General features: G+C 40.4%; 2 protein-coding genes across 4 annotated transcripts in view; both read right to left on the reverse strand.

Annotated features, from left to right (window-relative positions):
• Positions 1 to 1244: 1244 nt before the first annotated feature.
• LOC139764988 (TBC1 domain family member 16-like) lies at positions 1245 to 14477 on the reverse strand. Its single transcript, XM_071692041.1, has 6 exons — positions 14418 to 14477; positions 13991 to 14205; positions 9275 to 9377; positions 7857 to 8032; positions 3637 to 3853; positions 1245 to 1292 (listed from the first exon to the last, which is right to left on the reverse strand). The coding sequence occupies exons 1-6, from the start codon at positions 14475 to 14477 to the stop codon at positions 1245 to 1247; spliced, it is 819 nt and encodes a 272-aa protein (XP_071548142.1).
• LOC139765064 (chymotrypsin-like protease CTRL-1) overlaps positions 1913 to 20049 on the reverse strand; it is a 218943-nt gene continuing 200806 nt past the window's right edge. For 2 of the 3 annotated variants that reach the window (XM_071692171.1, XM_071692172.1), the window contains one exon: positions 16660 to 19008. In XM_071692171.1, coding sequence (XP_071548272.1) covers positions 18838 to 19008 — 171 coding nt within the window. In that variant the 3' untranslated portion in view covers positions 16660 to 18837. Of the gene's footprint in view, positions 3854 to 16659; positions 19009 to 20049 lie in introns of those variants that run through there. The other variant, XR_011716558.1, reaches the window with a different exon arrangement.

Raw genomic sequence — 20049 nt, forward strand, 5'->3', positions numbered from 1 at the left:
CACATGGAGAGGATGAGTGAGGAAAGATTGACCAAGAGGATATATGTGTCGGAGGTGGAGGGAACAAGGAGAAGAGGGAGACCAAATTGGAGGTGGAAAGATGGAGTGAAAAAGATTTTGTGTGATCGGGGCCTGAACATGCAGGAGGGTGAAAGGAGGGCAAGGAATAGAGTGAATTGGAGCGATGTGGTATACCGGGGTTGACGTGCTGTCAGTGGATTGAATCAAGACATGTGAAGCGTCTGGGGTAAACCATGGAAAGCTGTGTAGGTATGCATATTTGCGTGTGTGGACGTATGTATATACATGTGTATGGGGGGGGGTTGGGCCATTTCTTTCGTCTGTTTCCTTGCGCTACCTCGCAAATGCGGGAGACAGCGACAAAGTATAATAAATAAATATATATATACACATACACACACATACACACACACACACACGCACACATACACACACACACACACATACATATATATACATGTGAAAAATGTAAGAAACAATTTAGAAACTGAAACTTCTAGCTTGAAATGAAATGAAAAAATGAATGTCACATAGTGGTTCAACCTCTGGCTATAAAAAAAGGAAATGTTTAATTTATTTACACAAACGTCAATAGTAGTTCTCATCAATTTAACCACTGTATCAATAAGCTTCAATGTCTAAGCTACATTTTTTCCAATTTCACTATTTTCTTGTCAAAGCACCATGTATGAAAACTATCACTCCAGTGGTATGAAAAATTATGCCACTAATGTGGTATGAAAAATTATTTCAGTATACTGTCCATAGGAGGATTTAGTTAACTTATCTTTTCTTTAGAAGCTTCAAATGGCCACCAAGCAGGCTTAAATGTCTGGACAGGTACATCATTAACCATTAATGAATGTGCATCTAAGCATTCTTTAATTCTTATTATTTTATTTATTATTTTTTTTTTTATTATACTTTGTCGCTGTCTCCCGCGTTTGCGAGGTAGCGCAAGGAAACAGACGAAAGAAATGGCCCAACCCCCCCCATACATATGTATATACATACGTCCACACATGCAAATATACATACCTACACAGCTTCCCATGGTTTACCCCAGACGCTTCACATGCCTTGATTCAATCCACTGACAGCACGTCAACCCCGGTATACCACATCGCTCCAATTCACTCTATTCCTTGCCCTCCTTTCACCCTCCTGCATGTTCAGGCCCCGATCACACAAAATCTTTTTCACTCCATCTTTCCACCTTTTATTTATATGATTATCAATTCATTGGCAAGACAGCAACCTTCTGAAGAGAACTGTGGAGAAAATACTGCATTTGAAAATTACAACATGTTTTATCAATTATAGTCTGAATGTTTTGAAACTATCATTATTGGCCATGCTCAGAAGGATGTAAGACCTATGTATAGTTTACCTAGTTTTTCCAATAATTTTCTGAATTCGAAGTTATCAATTCATGCTTTAAGTAAGAACGTACAGATGGAAAATGTGTACAAAAGGTATATGAAAAGTAGAATCTATCATATCATTTTAACAATTATATATTGAACAATTTGAACTGAAGGGGTGCAAGGGACACAAGCTGACTTGGAAAAGAAGTAAAAACATGTGCATTTTACTTTGAATTCAAATTCTAGATATCTTCAAATGTTGGAAGTATTACCTAGGCTAAGAAAAATCCCTGGGGATAGGGGAGAAAGAATACTTCCCACGTATTCCCTGTGTGTCGTAGAAGGCGACTAAAAGGGGAGGGAGCGGGGGGCTGGAAATCCTCCCCTCTCTCTTTTTCTTTTTTTTTTCCCCAAAAGAAGGAACAGAGTAGGCGGCCAGGTGAGGATATTCCCTCAAGGGCCCAGTTCTCTGTTCTTTACACTACCTCGCAAACACGGGAAATGGCGAATAGTATGAAAAAAAAAAAAGAAAGAAAAATAATACCATATTTTTCTCCAAACAAGCAAAAGCACACCAAGAGAAAATTTACTGAAACTGCACAGAAAGGTCCAGACTATAGATGAGATAAAAATTCTTTAGCCAGAAAAATGTTTAAGAATGGAATAGTTTATTGCATGTAATATATGCCAATACCTGTGCTACAGACAAAATTAGTAAAATTTCATAAAGTGGACATGCATTTTCTATATCTAATCTAAAAACCTATCTTTTTGATATCAAATGACTTGCAAATGGAAATATCATGGGGAAGAGGGAAAATAAAGGGTTAGATAATAAACAAGTAATATTTATTTTGCTTTGTCGCTGTCTCCCACTTCTTCTCGTTCCCTTTACCTCTGACAAATATATCCTCTTAGTCAATCTTTCCTCACTCATTCTCTCCATATGACCAAACCATTTCAATACACCCTCTTTTGCTCTCTCAACCATACTTTTTTTATTACCACACATCTCTCTTACCCTTTCATTACTTACGTGATCAAACCACCTCACACCACATATTATCCTCAAACACTTCATTTCCAATACATCCACCCTCCTCTGCACAACCCTATCTACAGCCCATACCTCGCAACCATGTAATGTTGTTGGAACCACTATTCCTTCAAACATACCGATTTTTACTCTCCGACATAACGTTTTCACCTTCCACACATTCTTCAATGCTCCCAGAACTTTTGCCCCCTCCTCTACCCTGCGATTCACTTCCACTTCCATGGTTCCATCCGCTGCTAAATCCACTCCCAGATATCTAAAACATTTCACTTCCTACAGTTTTTCTCCATTCAAACTTACCTCCCAATTACTTGTCCCTCAACCCTACTGTACCTAATAACCTTGATCTCATTCATATCTATTCTCAGCTTTCTTCTTTCACACACTTTACCAAACTCAGTCACCAACTTCTCCAGTTTCTCACCTGAATCAGCCACCAGTGCTGTATCATCAGCAAACAACAACTGACTCACTTCCCAAGCTCTCTCATCCACAACAGACTGCACGCTTGCCCCTCTCTCCAAAATTCTTGCATTCACCTCCCTAACCACCCCATCCATAAACAAATTAAACAGACATGGAGACATCATGCACCCCTGCCGCAAACCAAAATTCACTGGGAACCAATCACTTTCCTCTCTTCCTACCTGTGCACATGCCTCACATCCTTGATAAAAACTTTCACTGCTTCTAGCAAATTACCTTCCACACCATATACTCTTAATACCTTCCACAAAGCATGTAAATCAACCCTATCATATGCCTTCCTCAGATCCATAAATGTTACATATAAATCCATCTGTTTTTCTAGGTATTTCTCACATACATTCTTCTAAGCAAACATCTGATCCACACATCCTCTACCACTTCTGAAACCACACTGCTATTCCCCACTCTGATGCTCTGTACATGCCTTTACCCTCTCAATCAATACCCTCCGATATAATTTCCCAGGAATACTCAACAAACTTATACCTCTGTAATTTGAACACTCACCTTTATCATCTTTGCCACTGTACAATGGCACTATGCATGCATTCCACCAATGCACTATATATGCATATCATCTATCCCCCTTTCTCCATCTATATAGACCTACATCATAAGAAACATTTTTACAGTCATAGCAATAATATACACACTAAATCTTTCATTTAATGAGAAAGAACATATTACAAACAAAAAGTTCACCTTTTTTAATGCCATCTGGCCATCCATATGATTGGCTAAAGATGTGAAATAGAGCAAAGTTTCATCAGGTCGCATTTTCTGGTCAACAACATCATTTCCATACAAACTAACAATGGCCACCTCCAAGAAAAGGTGGAAGTAGTCTGTTTGATAGTTACTCCAACATGCCTCCCACATGGCCAGTGCCTCATCTTCTGGAAACTCTTGTTTGAAGCACCTGAAAAAGTATGATGGTATTACAAAAGCAAGTAACAAAAATGTCTTTTCTTACTGTGTTACCTAGCAGGACAATATAAAGCATAACTGTAACTTATCCCTATATTTCAATATCAAGCATATACATTATGCAATGTTATCTAATACTAGCTCTGTTCCTATTCATTAAGAGAGAATTAAGTGTTCACATGCATGCCAAACAATATGTCGACCCCAGATTCATATTCAAAATGTAAAATATTCTTTATTCTGAGGTTCTGATGCAAATCTATTTCCCTGAGAAAAATACCAAAAACTGCAGGTGACTAGTTCAGGGTATCGTTTAGTCCAAAAAAAAATCTTGTTCCAAAACTGAAATCTAACATGATCAAACACTTCTATAAGTCAAATAACCATGGAAAATATCTCACAATACTTCCCCTAGCCAACAAATACGAGCTAAATCATCAGCAAATGTCTCAAGATTTTAATCATCTAATGACATAATTACTAGTCATAAAGACGGACACACAATATTTATTCCTCAGATTCGTATTCAGCATGAAGAGTATTCCTTATTATGTAAGTAGGAAAGATGGTCAGAGAGCGTTACTGGATTACGTGTTAATTGATAGGCGTGCGAAAGAGACACTTTTGGATGTTAATGTGCTGAGAGGTGCAACTGGAGGGATGTCTGATCATTATCTTGTGGAGGCAAAGGTAAAGATTTGTAGAGGTTTTCAGAAAAAAAGAGAGAATGTTGGGGTTAAGAGAGTGGTGAGAGTAAGGGAGCTTGGGAAGGAGACTTGTGTGAGGAAGTACCAGGAGAGACAGTGCAGAATGGAAAAAGGTGAGAACAAAGGACGTAAGGGAAGTGGGGGAGGAATGGGATATATTTAGGGAAGCAGTGATGGCTTGTGCAAAAGATGCTTGTGGCATGAGAAAGGTGGGAGGTGAGCAGATTGGAAAGGATAGTGAGTGGTGGGATGATGAATTAAGATTATTAGTGAAAGAGAAGAGAGAGGCATTTGGACGAGTTTTGCAGGGAAATAGTGCAAATGACTGGGAGATACATAAAAGAAAGAGGCAGGAGGTCAAGAGAAAGGTGCAAGAGGTGAAAAAGTGGGCAAATGAAAATTGGGGTGAGAGAGTATCATTAAATTTTAGGGAGAAAAAAAAGTTGTTTTGGAGGGAGGTAAATAAAGTTCGTAAGACAAGAGAACAAATGGGAACATCGGTGAAGGGGGCAAATGGGGAGGTGATAACAAGTAGTGGTGATGTTAGGAGATGGAGTGAGTATTTTGAAGGTTTGATGAATGTGTTAGAAGATAGAGTGGCAGATATAAGGTGTTTTGGTCAAGGTGGTGTGCAAAGTGAGAAGGTTAGGGAGAATGATTTGGTAAACAGAGAAGAAGTAGTAAAAGCTTTGCAGAAGATGAAAGTTGGCAAGGTAGCAGGTTTGGATGGTATTGCTGTGGAACTTATCAAATAAGAGGGTGACTGTGTTGACTGCTTGATTTTTTTTTTTTCTTTTTTTTTTTGCTTTGTCGCTGTCTCCCGCGTTTGCGAGGTAGCGCAAGGAAACAGACGAAAGAAATGGCCCAACCCACCCCCATACACATGTATATACATACGTCCACACATGCAAATATACATACCTACACAGATTTCCATGGTTTACCCCAGACGCTTCACATGCCTTGATTCAATCCACTGACAGCACGTCAACCCCGGTATACCACATCGCTCCAATTCACTCTATTCCTTGCCCTCCTTTCACCCCCCTGCATGTTCAGGCCCCGATCACACAAAATCTTTTTCACTCCATCTTTCCACCTCCAATTTGGTCTCCCTCTTCTCCTCGTTCCCTCCACCTCCGACACATATATCCTCTTGGTCAATCTTTCCTCACTCATTCTCTCCATGTGACCAAACCATTTCAAAACACCCTCCTCTGCTCTCTCAACCACGCTCTTTTTATTTCCACACATCTCTCTTACCCTTACGTTACTTACTCGATCAAACCACCTCACACCACACATTGTCCTCAAACATCTCATTTCCAGCACATCCATCCTCCTGCGCACAACTCTATCCATAGTCCACACCTCGCAACCATACAACATTGTTGGAACCACTATTCCTTCAAACATACCCATTTTTGCTTTCCGAGATAATGTTCTCGACTTCCACACATTCTTTAAGGCTCCCAGAATTTTTGCCCCCTCCCCCACCCTATGATCCACTTCTGCTTCCATGTTTCCATCCACTGCCAGATCCACTCCTAGATATCTAAAACACTTCACTTCCTCCAGTTTTTCTCCATTCAAACTGCTTGATAAGGATATTTAATGTATGCATGTATGACTCATGGTAAGGTGCCTAAGGATTGGCGGAATGCATGCATAGTGCCACTGTACAAAGACAAAGGGGATAAAGGTGAGTGCTCGAATTACAGAGGTATAAGTTTGTTGAGTATTCCTGGGAGAATATATGGGAAGGTATTAATAGAGAGGGTGAAGACATGTACAGAGCATCAGATTGGGGAAGAGCAGTGTGGTTTCAGAAGTGGTAGAGGATGTGTGGATCAGGTGTTTGCTTTGAAGAATGTATGTGAGAAATACTTAGAAAAGCAAATGGATTTGTATGTAGCATTTATGGATCTGGAGAAGGCATATGATAGAGTTGATAGAGATGCTCTGTGGAAGGTATTAAGAATATATGGTGTGGGAGGCAAGTTGTTAGAAGCAGTGAAAAGTTTTTATCGAGGATGTAAGGCATGTGTAAGTGTAGGAAGAGAGGAAAGTGATTGGTTCTCAGTGAATGTAGGTTTGCGGCAGGGGTGTGTGATGTCTCCATGGTTGTTTAATTTGTTTATGGATGGGGTTGTTAGGGAGGTGAATGCAAGAGTTTTGGAAAGAGGGGCAAGTATGCAGTCTGTTGTGGATGAGAGAGCTTGGGAAGTGAGTCAGTTGTTGTTCGCTGATGATACAGCGCTGGTGGCTGATTCATGTGAGAAACTGCAGAAGCTGGTGACTGAGTTTGGTATAGTGTGTGAAAGAAGAAAGTTAAGAGTAAATGTGAATAAGAGCAAGGTTATTAGGTACAGTAGGGTTGAGGGTCAAGTCAATTGGGAGGTGAGTTTGAATGGAGAAAAACTGGAGGAAGTGAAGTGTTTTAGATATCTGGGAGTGGATCTGGCAGCGGATGGAACCATGGAAGCGGAAGTGGATCATAGGGAGGGGAAGGGGGCGAAAATTCTGGGAGCCTTGAAGAATGTGTGGAAGTCGAGAACATTATCTCGGAAAGCAAAAATGGGTATGTTTGAAGGAATAGTGGTTCCAACAATGTTGTATGGTTGCGAGGCGTGGGCTATGGATAGAGTTGTGCACAGGAGGATGGATGTGCTGGAAATAAGATGTTTGAGGACAATGTGTGGTGTGAGGTGGTTTGATCGAGTGAGTAACGTAAGGGTAAGAGAGATGTGTGGAAATAAAAAGAGCGTGGTTGAGAGAGCAGAAGAGGGTGTTTTGAAGTGGTTTGGGCACATGGAGAGAATGAGTGAGGAAAGATTGACCAAGAGGATATATGTGTCGGAGGTGGAGGGAACGAGGAGAAGAGGGAGACCAAATTGGAGGTGGAAAGATGGAGTGAAAAAGATTTTGTGTGATCGGGGCCTGAACATGCAGGAGGGTGAAAGGAGGGCAAGGAATAGAGTGAATTGGAGCGATGTGGTATACCGGGGTTGACGTGCTGTCAGTGGATTGAATCAAGGCATGTGAAGCGTCTGGGGTAAACCATGGAAAGCTGTGTAGGTATGTATATTTGCGTGTGTGGACGTATGTATATACATGTGTATGGGGGGGGGTTGGGCCATTTCTTTCGTCTGCTTCCTTGCGCTACCTCGCAAACGCGGGAGACAGCGACAAAGTATAATAATAATACCAGGCATATACTGTATCTTCAGAATTTGGCTAAATACTAATCAAAATTGCAAAGCTAACTATGTCTTGACAAGGTCATACTTGATTCTCTGATAGATCTGATGTTTCTCCTCCATGATAAGTTGGCGCTGCTGGAATGTAGTGCAGAAGTCATAACTGTCGAGAAGGAATGGCCACACGTTGGCTCTAAGCTGAGGTTCAACACCACCAAAGAAAATAACTAGCCGAAGCGTGAGATCATCTTCAATTTGTCCTTCCTGTATTTTGTCAAAGGGGAAAAAGTGTGATTGTGTTATCCTCATAAAAGTAAATTGTGTAATGTAGGTTGATGATCAAAAAAATAAGTAAACTCACAAAATCCAGTGTCCAGTGCATTCAGAATTACCACCAACTTGGAGCAAGCTTCTCCAGTACTGATTTTACATTTTGTAACTAAAGCACATTTACACATATGAAATAAGAGAATAAAAGTGAATATACAATTACTTTCAAAGTATGGATCAATGGAAAGAACTAAGCTAGAAGATTTTGTTTAAGGCCTACTTATTTCTTCGTACTACGCTATGACAGGAAAATGCAAACACACACAAAAGAAAAACAAATAATCTATAAACCTGCATCAGGCTTACCAAACATTCTACAAAGGTTCCAATCTGTTCAGTCCACAATTTGTGGCTCAAGTATTTCTAGACATAAAACTCCAAAATCTGACTAATACTTGGTCCAAAGGGTTGTATATTTTTTATCCTCTAACTGCATTAAAAGTTCTTCAATGCAAACTCAATAAACATTTTGTTATCACTTAGTCAAAAATCAATGTTAAATCAAGCCACAGCTTGAATACAAAATGAGATACAGAAGATTATGAACAAGATGATAACAATCCCAAGTGTGCTTCACGAAAAGATGCAATAATGTGTAAGCCCAGAGTTAACTTCTTCCAAGACCTTATCCATACAAAAGTGAGTGATTACTTTAGATTTCTAACACATGCTGGATACAGCGTTCTCACACAAGTATCTATATATTTTAGTTGTTGTATCAGACTGGGATTATTCATGTCCTTCAATATCATACCCACCAACAGCATTCCTCTTACAACATATTCCCTCACTTTGCTGCCATTTGTTTCCTTGGATCTTCTCCTGTGCCTAATTTCACTCACATTACTCAATACACTTTTTCACAATCCCTAATCCATCTCTCAACAATCTTTATGTGATCACTAATTCTTACCTCATTAAAGTAGGTGATCTAAGAATCCGTATCTAGGCATTTATGCTGACCCTCTTCTGGATGAAACTCAGACTCACTTACTTGTAGCCTTCAAATAAATATTGCAAGTCAGATGGTTCAGTACTTTAAAGGAGAAAATAAATGAAATCTACAAAACAATTTTCTGATTTAGTACAGGTTGTGTCCCTAATCCAAAAGTCCAAAACTTTTTGAGCAGCAACATGACGTTACAATGGAAAAATTCCACTTCTGACCTGACTTACCCATGCTAGGCTCTGAAGCTCTGTTGGCACCAGATTGTTACTAATCATCATCACCACCAGACCTACATGCATTACCCACTGTGTCTTCTGCTTATTCCCTGCTCTGTAGTACAAAGATATTGCTGAAAATGTCAAAAAGGCCTGCAGAAAGTGAGACTCCAGCTGTTCATTCACTGACCAATAGTGAATTAGCTGAAATGGTTCTGAATCAAGGTGATCATGATAAGACGTTGAGGATGACTTTATCAACACTGCAGAAAAAGTGCATATAGATGTTGTGGTAAAAATGAGTGATGGACATTGAAAGACTAGAGCAGCCTGAATTTGTAACAGAGCAAGAAGTCCTGTCAGTTTATAAAATCAAAGAGAGACTTCCAAGACAAAAACCATTGTTAATGAGGCAGATAACTCTGGAGGATACATTTACAAAAGCTGAGGTTGTGACAACTTAGCTTTCTGATAGTTCAATGTTCCACATACTTTGTTTCATGTGCAAAATTATTAAAATTTTACATGAATTACCTTCAGGCTATGTGTTTAAGGTGTAAATGGAACATAAATGAATTTTGTGTTTAGACTTGGGTCAGACACCCTTCAATGTTTTGACCCTTCAATGGTCTTCCTCAGAAGATATTGATTCCAGCATTCAGCAGGACCATATTCCCCAGCAAGTGATGGTCATCCAGTCATGTTGCTTTCTGATTAGATCACTTGTCCTGCTACCTCCACTTGTTCACAGTGATCTCTGCTGCCTGATGTGATCAGCAGACATGAAACCAGACCTTGTGTTACCAGTGTCTTTGGTAGTGATGAAAGGCGCTTCTAATATCTTTCTTATTTGTTTGCTTAGGCCCTCATGCAGTAATCTTGCCTCATCCCACTACAGGGATTTGCAACGACAAGTACTGCTTTATTTCCATTGTGCAAGTCTCAGCACGATATAAACAAAGTAGTCCCACCGAATGCTGGAATCTCCTGAGGAAGAAGGGTGAACACTAGAAACACTGAGCTATGTCTCAACTCTTAACTCATCTCTTTCCATACCATCCTGTTTTCCATAACTTATTATGTTATTATCTATTTTCTATTATAGTGGATTGCCGTTTCCTGTCAGCAAGGTAGCTCCTGGAAACAGACGAGGAATGGCCCATCCACTCGTATACAAACACATATACATAAAACTCATTGTGTGTATGCAAACATTCCAAAATCCAAAAAAATCCAAAATCCAAAACACTTCTGGTCCCAGAGATTTTGGGTAAGGGATACTCACTCTGTATCACAAACACACGAAAATTAGGTTTCTTACCTTTCAAACACATACTAATATTTTACAAAATAATCCAACATGAATTAATTTCATGTGCATCATGTTTTACAGTTAACTTCTCTATTCCCATGATGTTACATACGAGTTTCACATGAATACAGGGGTTCTTACTTAACCCTCTCCATGTAATAATGAAATACACTCATACACTCAAGAACATTCATACCTTTTTAAGCAACAAATATTCTAATTCACCCTATCCTAAGCATGCCTATAACCCTGCTATATATTCAAGCCCCAGTCCAGTCACTCAAAATCTTTTTCACTCAATCCTTTCATCTCACATTTGGTCTCCCTGTTCCTCTTGTTCCCTCCTTTTGACACATAAGTCCTCTTTGTCAACCTTTCCTCACTCATTCTTTCCATATGTCCACACCTTTTCAGCACATTTTCTTCAGCTCCCTCAACCACACTCTTTTTCACTGGACCTCTCTCTCTTACCCATTCATTACTTAATCACACCATCTCATTTCCAACACATCCATCCTCCTCCACACAACCTTATCTATAGCCCATGCCTTGCATCCGTATAATATTGCTGGAACTAATATTCCTTCAATCGCACCCATTTTTGCCCTTTCAGATAACATTCTCTCTTTCCACACATTTTTCAGCAATCCCAATTCAAGTAAAAGTAAAAAAAAAAAGCAAGTATAGCTTCAGCTTAAGTACCTTGAAACGTCCATGGGTACACTGTTCATTTGACAACTCTACTTAGTTTCTCATTAGCTAATGCTGGGAGCTCATAAGACAATCTGCATGAAATTTGTCATACTGTACTATGTTAATACTGCATGTCCTGCAAATATTAGGCATTATCAAGTGTATTGTATGCATATGTGAAAATTCATTCTTTTCAATGTATATATTACTTCCCATATGAACTAGTTATCATCAGAAACAGATTACTAAGCTTTAGAGGAAAAAATCCTCACTTAACTCTTTCCTGTTCCTTATTTTGGAAAATAATACAGAGGAAGGATTTCAAACCATGCACTCCTGGCCTTCTTAATTACCTTCTATGACATGCTGGAGAAACATGAGTAATATTCTTTCCTCTGTATCCTATATCTTACTATATTTATTATCATACTTAATAGCTGTTTCCTGCATCAGCAAGGTAGCACCAAGAAACAGACAAAAACTTACCTCCCAAATGGCTTGTCCCTCAGCCTTATTGTACCTAATAACCTTGCTCTTATTCACATTTACTCTCAGCTTTCTTCTTTCACACACTTTACCAAACTCAGTCACCAGCTTCTATAGTTTCTCACCCGAATCAGCCACCAGCGCTGTATCATCAGCGAACAACAACTGACTCACTTCCCAAGCTCCCTCATCCACAACAGACTGCATACTTGCCCCTCTTTCCAGCACTCTTGCATTTACCTCCCTAACAACCCCATCCATAAACAAATTAAACAACCATGGAGACATCACACACCCCTGCTGCAAACCAACATTCACCGAGAACCAATCACTTTCTTCCTACACATACACATGCCTTACATCCTCGATAAAAACTTTTCACTGCTTCTAACAACTTGCCTCCCACACCATAAATTCTTAATACCTTCCACAGAGCATCTCTGTCAACTCTATCCAGATCCATAACTGCTACATACAGATCCATTGGCTTTTCTAAGTATTTCTCAAATACATTCTTCAAAGCAAACACCTGATCCACACATCCTCTACCACTTCTGAAACCACATTGTTCTTCCCTAATCTGACGCTCTGTACATGCCTTCACCCTCTCAATCAATACCCTCCCATATAGTTTCCCAGGAATACTCAACATACTTATACCTCTGTAATTTGAGCACCCACCTTTATCCCCTTTGCCTTTGTACAATGGCACTATGCAAGCATTCCGCCAATCCTCAGGCACCTCACCGTGAGTCATGCATACAATGAATAACCTTACCAATCAGTCAACAATACAGTCACCTCCTTTTTTAATAAATTCCACTGCAATACCATTCAAACCTGCTGCCGTGCCGGCTTTCATCTTCAGCAAAGCTTTTACTACCTCCTCTGTTTACCAAATCATTCTCCCTAACCCTCTCACTTTGCACACCACCTCAACCAAAACACCCTATATCTGCCACTCTATCATCAAACACATTCAACAAACCTTCAAAATGCTCACTCTATCTCCTTCTTGCATCACCACTACTTGTTATCACCTCCCCATTTGCCCCCTTCACTGATGTTCCCATTCGTTCCCTTATCCTATGCACTTTATTTACCTCCTTCCAAAACATCTTTTTATTCTCCCTAAAATTTGATGATACTCTCTCACCCCAACTCTCATTTGCCCTCTTTTTCACCTCTTGCAACTTTCTCTTGACCTCCTGCCTCTTTCTTTTATACATCTCCCAGTCATCTGCATTATTTCCCTGCAAAAATCGGTCAAATGCCTGTCTCTTCTCTTTCACTAATAATCTTACTTTTTCATCCCACCACTCACTACCCTTTCTAATGTGCCCACCTCCCACGCTTCTCATGCCACAAGCATCTTTTGCACAAGCCCATTCCTCCCCCACTCCCCCTATGTCCGTTGTTCTCACTTTTTTCCATTCTGTACTCAGTCTCCCCTGGTACTTCCTCACACAAGTTTCCTTCCCAAGCTCACCTACTCTCACCCCTTTCTTCACCCCAACAACCATATAACATTGTTGGAACCACTATTCCCTTAAACATACCCATTTTTGTTTTCCGAGATAATGTTCTCGCTTTCCACACATTCTTCAATGCTCCCAAAACCTTTGCCCCCTCCACTACCCTGTGACTCACTTCCACTTCCACGGTTCTATCCGCTGCCAAATCAACTCCCAGATATCTAAAACACTTCACTTCCTCCAGTTTTTCTCCATTCAAACTTAACTCCCAATTGACTTGTCCCTCAACCCTACTGTACCTAATAACCTTGCTCTTATTCACATTTACTCTCAGCTTTCTTTCACGCACTTTACCAAACTCAGTCACCAGCTTCTGGTTTCTCATCCAAATCAGCCACCAGCGCTGTATCATCAGTGAACAACAAGTGACTCACTTCCCAAGCCCTCTCATCCACAACAGACTACATACTTGCCCCTCTCTCCAAAACTCTTGCATTCACCTCCCTAACCACCCCATCCATAAACAAATCAAACAACCATGGAGACATCAAGCACCCTTGCCACAAACCGACATTTATTGGGAACCAATCACTTTCTATGATTCCTGAAGGAGAAAGAGAGTACCAGACAGGTGACAGCTAATATAATTCCAATACTCTTTAAAGCATTAGTATATTGGAGGATGGATACATGCAATCTAGTATACATTTACACCTTTAAAGCACGATGCATAACAATAACAGCAATGAATTCCCTGCATACTTGCAAACTAAAAACTGTTTGAGAGCTCCCTCTGATGCTTTGCCCTCCTCATCCCTAGGTTTGATTAAAAAGTTCCAGTTCTCAAATACTGCTGCCACCTTGTCAAGACCTCCATGATGGAAATGGAAGATTTTGTACTGGCTCTCCCGACTGGCAATTACCAACTGGCCACAAGTGTGATCTCGGTCACTGAAGGAGAGTCGAAGAGACTTGCTCTGTCCTTAGAAGCAAAATGCATATCAATATGGTTTAAGCTGTAGGTGGGTGGACTGCGTAGGTGTTTTGTAAGTGGGTGGAGTACATGAACCATGTGTAGGAAGGTGTGCTGGGTGAAGGACAGGACAACAGTTCACAACTGTCTGGTAAATGTTCTGTGTCCTAATCCCACAAGATATTCTAGTCACACAAGAGAACATGGGAAGCTGACTGCTGTTTCTCGACCTTCCACACAGTTGGCGCTGGTGTTGGTCGGATGAGGAGGATTCATCTCGTTTACAAATCGTCGCCAACAGAAAAGTTTCTTTTTCTCCCGTACTTACCTCTATCACAACTTACATTTAACTGGAAATAAAACTCACACGAGAAGGATGACTTGTGACGTAACTGTTCATTACAATATTAAGAACAAGAAAGATATAGCTATGTACATGATCTATAACATCAGTCGATCATATTAGGGTTAAGAGTGAGGCAATCATTATACCTACTTAGGTAACATCATTGTGCAGACAAACCTCCCATCTTAACACTACATGAAGGATCATAAGTGAGGTGACATGATGTAGGAAGATCTACTTCTATTGTACATGGTTTAGGGTTAAGGAAAGGTAGACGGAAGAAGAATATTTTATTTGTTTAATACAAAACTGTACAAAGTATCAAGAACTACCTAATGAAGATGATTGTGCGTGACGTCACATGAGGGGTGAGATAATGTCTAATGTTAGTATACGCCTTGTTTCCTGTTCTCGACTCCTTCCCTTTACTCTTTCTCTCTCACACACACACCAAACAAACACACACACATACTCATACTACTGACGTAAATAAGACCAACATATGAGATATATTCTCTTTTCTACCATGCTCTAAGTTATTGCCTGTCTACCTCTACTGAAAGAATTTAATTCCATATATCTACTTCAATGCAACTCCGTTTCTACTGACTCATACCTGTTTTCCCCAAGAGATGGTATGTTAACACCTCAGTATGTTCAGCGTTAACTTCTAACTTCTTGGTAATCACAGTCACAATTCAAAGTTTCATTCAGCAATTCATCCATTCTATGGATGGATATCTGTGATGCTCTCTGTATGGAAGATCATAATTTCTGTCAAATGAAATTATACATAACATACACGACATATTTTATGTTCTTATCTCTCTCTCTCTCACACACACACACACACACACACACACATTCCTATGAGTCCACGGGGAAAATGAAACACAAGTTCTCAAGTGCACTTTCGTGTAATAATTACATCAGGGTAGACACAAGAGAGAAATATATGTCAGTTGATATACATCGAAGAGACGAAGCTAGGACGCCATTTGGTAAACATCCTAGCTTCGTCTCTTCGATGTATATCAACTGACTTATTTTTCTCTCTTAAGTCTCCCCTGATGTGATTATTACACGAAAGTGCACTTGGGAATTTATCGTGTTTCATTTTCCTCGTGGACTCATAGGAATATCTTGATCACGCGCAAAATTGTGATCCAATACACACACACACACACACACACACACACACACACACATATATATATATATATATATATATATATATATATATATATATATATATATATATATATATATATATATATATATTATTACTATCGGTATCATCAGTGACAAGCCATGCATCACAAAATTCCACACCCTTCCTTCCTTCACCTTAAGCAACCACACCAAAGACGCAGACACATTACTACTGCCTTGCTTGCCTGCACAAAGCCTTGTCCACGACTACTACAGCCCTGCCTGCACGCGTGTATACATGTCATACGACAGCATCAGCAGCAGCACAGAAAAAGAAGTAGCAGTAGTAGAAACACAGTACAGGGACAACACAGAGATGTGCCAACAATGGGTGGCGGGTGAGGAGGAAGAAGAAGAAGAACTTTGCTGTGATGATGCAGAGGACTTGGACACAAAATCAACAACACCAAAAGTAAGTCCAACACCACCACTACAACCTCCTTCACCTCGTCAAGTCCTGCGCCTGAACCCAGGCCCGCTTCCTGCACAGGCCCGACTGGCTCAATCCTCAGAGCTAATCCTTTTCCCGAAGTGTATATATATATATATATATATATATATATATATATATATATATATATATATATATATATATATATATATGTATGTGTATATATATATATATATATATACGCGGGAGACAGCGACAAAGTATAAAAAAAAAAAAAAAAAAAAAAAAAAAATATATATATATATATATATATATATATATATATATATATATATATATATATACACTCACACACACCACTTCTGCAGTGTGGTTTCAGAAGTGGTAGAGGATGTGTGGATCAGGTGTTTGCTTTGAAGAATGTATGTGAGAAATACTTAGAAAAGCAAATGGATTTGTATGTAGCATTTATGGATCTGGAGAAGGCATATGATAGAGTTGATAGAGATGCTCTGTGGAAGGTATTAAGAATATATGGTGTGGGAGGCAAGTTGTTAGAAGCAGTGAAAAGTTTTTATCGAGGATGTAAGGCATGTGTACGTGTAGGAAGAGAGGAAAGTGATTGGTTCTCAGTGAATGTAGGTTTGCGGCAAGGGTGTGTGATGTCTCCATGGTTGTTTAATTTGTTTATGGATGGGGTTGTTAGGGAGGTGAATGCAAGAGTTTTGGAAAGAGGGGCAAGTATGAAGTCTGTTGGGGATGAGAGAGCTTGGGGAGTGAGTCAGTTGTTGTTCGCTGATGATACAGCGCTGGTGGCTGATTCATGTGAGAAACTGCAGAAGCTGGTGACTGAGTTTGGTAAAGTGTGTGAAAGAAGAAAGTTAAGAGTAAATGTGAATAAGAGCAAGGTTATTAGGTACAGTAGGGTTGAGGGTCAAGTCAATTGGGAGGTGAGTTTGAATGGAGAAAAACTGGAGGAAGTGAAGTGTTTTAGATATCTGGGAGTGGATCTGGCAGCGGATGGAAACATGGAAGCGGAAGTGGATCATAGGGTGGGGGAGGGGGCGAAAATTCTGGGAGCCTTGAAGAATGTGTGGAAGTCGAGAACATTATCTCGGAAAGCAAAAATGGGTATGTTTGAAGGAATAGTGGTTCCAACAATGTTGTATGGTTGCGAGGCGTGGACTATGGATAGAGTTGTGCGCAGGAGGATGGATGTGCTGGAAATGAGATGTTTGAGGACAATGTGTGGTGTGAGGTGGTTTGATCGAGTAAGTAACGTAAGGGTAAGAGAGATGTGTGGAAATAAAAAGAGCGTGGTTGAGAGAGCAGAAGAGGGTGTTTTGAAATGGTTTGGTCACATGGAGAGAATGAGTGAGGAAAGATTGACCAAGAGGATATAAGTGTCGGAGGTGGAGGGAACGAGGAGAAGAGGGAGACCAAATTGGAGGTGGAAAGATGGAGTGAAAAAGATTTTGTGTGATCGGGGCCTGAACATGCAGGAGGGTGAAAGGAGGGCAAGGAATAGAGTGAATTGGAGCGATGTGGTATACCGGGGTTGACGCGCTGTCAGTGGATTGAATCAAGGCATGTGAAGCGTCTGGGGTAAACCATGGAAAGCTGTGTAGGTATGTATATTTGCGTGTGTAGACGTATGTATATACATGTGTATGGGGGTGGGTTGGGCCATTTCTTTCGTCTGTTTCCTTGCGCTACCTCGCAAACGCGGGAGACAGCGACAAAGCAAAAAAAAAAAAAAAAAATATATATATATATATATATATATATATATATATATATATATATATATATATATATATATATATATATTCTGCAATCTATATTTTATCAATAATTTCGCTTCAAAGGAGATACAGAGGCGAAGATAATGAGAAAGGAATTAGAAGAATCACGAAAAGAAATCACGAATGATGCGACTGTAATGCACCGAGGAGGAGGAGGAGGAGGAGAGTGCCAGCACAGGGAGATGAGCTCCACCCTATAGTGCGTTGACAGGGAGAGCGAGAGGGAAGGGAGAGAGTATTAGTGCGCAACTAGTTAGGTGTCGCTCTATAGCTTACATGACAGCTTCAAGGCTGCTCTACCTCCAACACTAAGAGTGGACTCCTTTAGCGGGAGTTCTTCAGCCAGACTGTAACTCCTCTTTTGAACGGACGATGATCATACATCTCGCTCATACTGAGACTCTACACAAGCAAGCTGAGTCCACTAACAACAATTTTTATAAAGCGCAGAGAAGACCCTGTTAACACTTGAACTATGGTATGTGAGGGTTTACAATGTCTCCTGTACTAACATGGGTCAGCCTATACTGCACGGTTAAGAGCCAGGTCTCTGTAACAAAGATCATCTTCAGCTACTTGGCTTACCTTCCTTGCTTCTCCTTCCACTTGGACGAGCCACAAGGCAGATACCAGACTGATGGCGGCCCTTCTACACTCCTTTCTCCTCTCCTCTTGTGTGTCCAAACTGGATTATCTCATGTCTACTGTTGACCTCTCTCTCACTGTCGACCCTATAGTGACCTCTCTTGTGGTTTGTGATTACATCCTCTCTAACCTTATCTAAAAGTGGCCAGCATGACCTTTTTAAATTCCTAACTTCCACTGGTCCTTTAGGGACCCTCTCAACCTCCCATAACCCCCCTTAAGGACCTCTCTGGTCCTCTACGCGTGGTGGTGGACGCCGATGGTTTCCTTGATCCAGTCCTGGAAGGCGTCGACTCGGGTGTAGACGCCCGGGATGTTCCTCCTGCCGCAGCCGATGCCGAAGCTGACCACACCCACCTGGTACCAGTGTTGGTCTTTCTCACACACCAGAGGACCTCCACCGTCACCCTGCCAGCAGATGGAGCAACATCAGGGGCAAGACCAACACATACCACTGCCACGGGGGAGAAACTACATAATAGGACTTATAAGTGAGGACATGGGAGTATATAGGAGGACATGGAAATACACAGGAATACGGGGAATTACATAGGAATGCAATGGAGGAAATAGTAGTGCATGGGAAGGACGAATAAAAGATCTGATGGTCTATGACGAAGGTTATCTGCTCTTGTATTCTGATCAATATAGACAGAGACACGATAAGAAAGCATGTATATTATCCCTGAAGACAGGAAATAAAGAATACTTCCTACGTATTCACTGCGTGGTCGTAGAAGGCGACTAAAGGGGGAAGGAACGAGGGGCAGGAAATCCTCCCCTCCCGTTTTTTACTTTTCAAAGGAAAAAGAAAAAAAATAGGAGTCAAATGAGGATATTCCCTCTAAGGCTCAGTCCTTAGGTCTACATGCTACCTCGCTAACGTGGGAAATTAATTGAATATATATATATATATATATATATATATATATATATATATATATATATATATATATATATATATATATATATATATATATGGGTTGGGCCATTTCTTTCGTCTGTTTCCTTGCGCTACCTCGCAAACGCGGGAGACAGCGACAAAGCAAAAAAAAAAGAAAAAAGAAAAATATATATATATATATATATATATATTATTATTATATTTTATTATACTTTGTCGCTGTCTCCCGCGTTTGCGAGGTAGCGCAAGGAAACAGACGAAAGAAATGGCCCAACCCCCCCCATACACATGTATATACATACGTCCACACACGCAAATATACATACCTACACAGCTTTCCATAGCTTACCCCAGACGCTTCACATGCCTTGATTCAATCCACTGACAGCACGTCAACCCCGGTATACCACATCGCTCCAATTCACTCTATTCCTTGCCCTCCTTTCACCCTCCTGCATGTTCAGGCCCCGATCACATAAAATCTTTTTCACTCCATCTTTCCACCTCCAATTTGGTCTCCCTCTTCTCCTCGTTCCCTCCACCTC

This window comes from Panulirus ornatus, chromosome 52 (genome assembly GCF_036320965.1).
Source record: "Panulirus ornatus isolate Po-2019 chromosome 52, ASM3632096v1, whole genome shotgun sequence".
Classification (NCBI taxonomy): Eukaryota; Metazoa; Arthropoda; class Malacostraca; order Decapoda; family Palinuridae; genus Panulirus; species Panulirus ornatus.

Bases quoted from the DNA above. Each gene is read 5' to 3' on its own strand.
- LOC139764988 (XM_071692041.1), bottom strand. From the start codon at position 14,477: ATGAATCCTCCTCATCCGACCAACACCAGCGCCAACTGTGTGGAAGGT. The intron at 9,378-13,990 runs GTATGCAGGGAA...TTTGTACTACAG, and splicing joins AAACAGTTTTTAGTTTGCAA to AGCAGGGAATAAGCAGAAGA. The intron at 8,033-9,274 runs GTAAGTCAGGTC...GACAAAATACAG, and splicing joins AGCTTCAGAGCCTAGCATGG to GAAGGACAAATTGAAGATGA.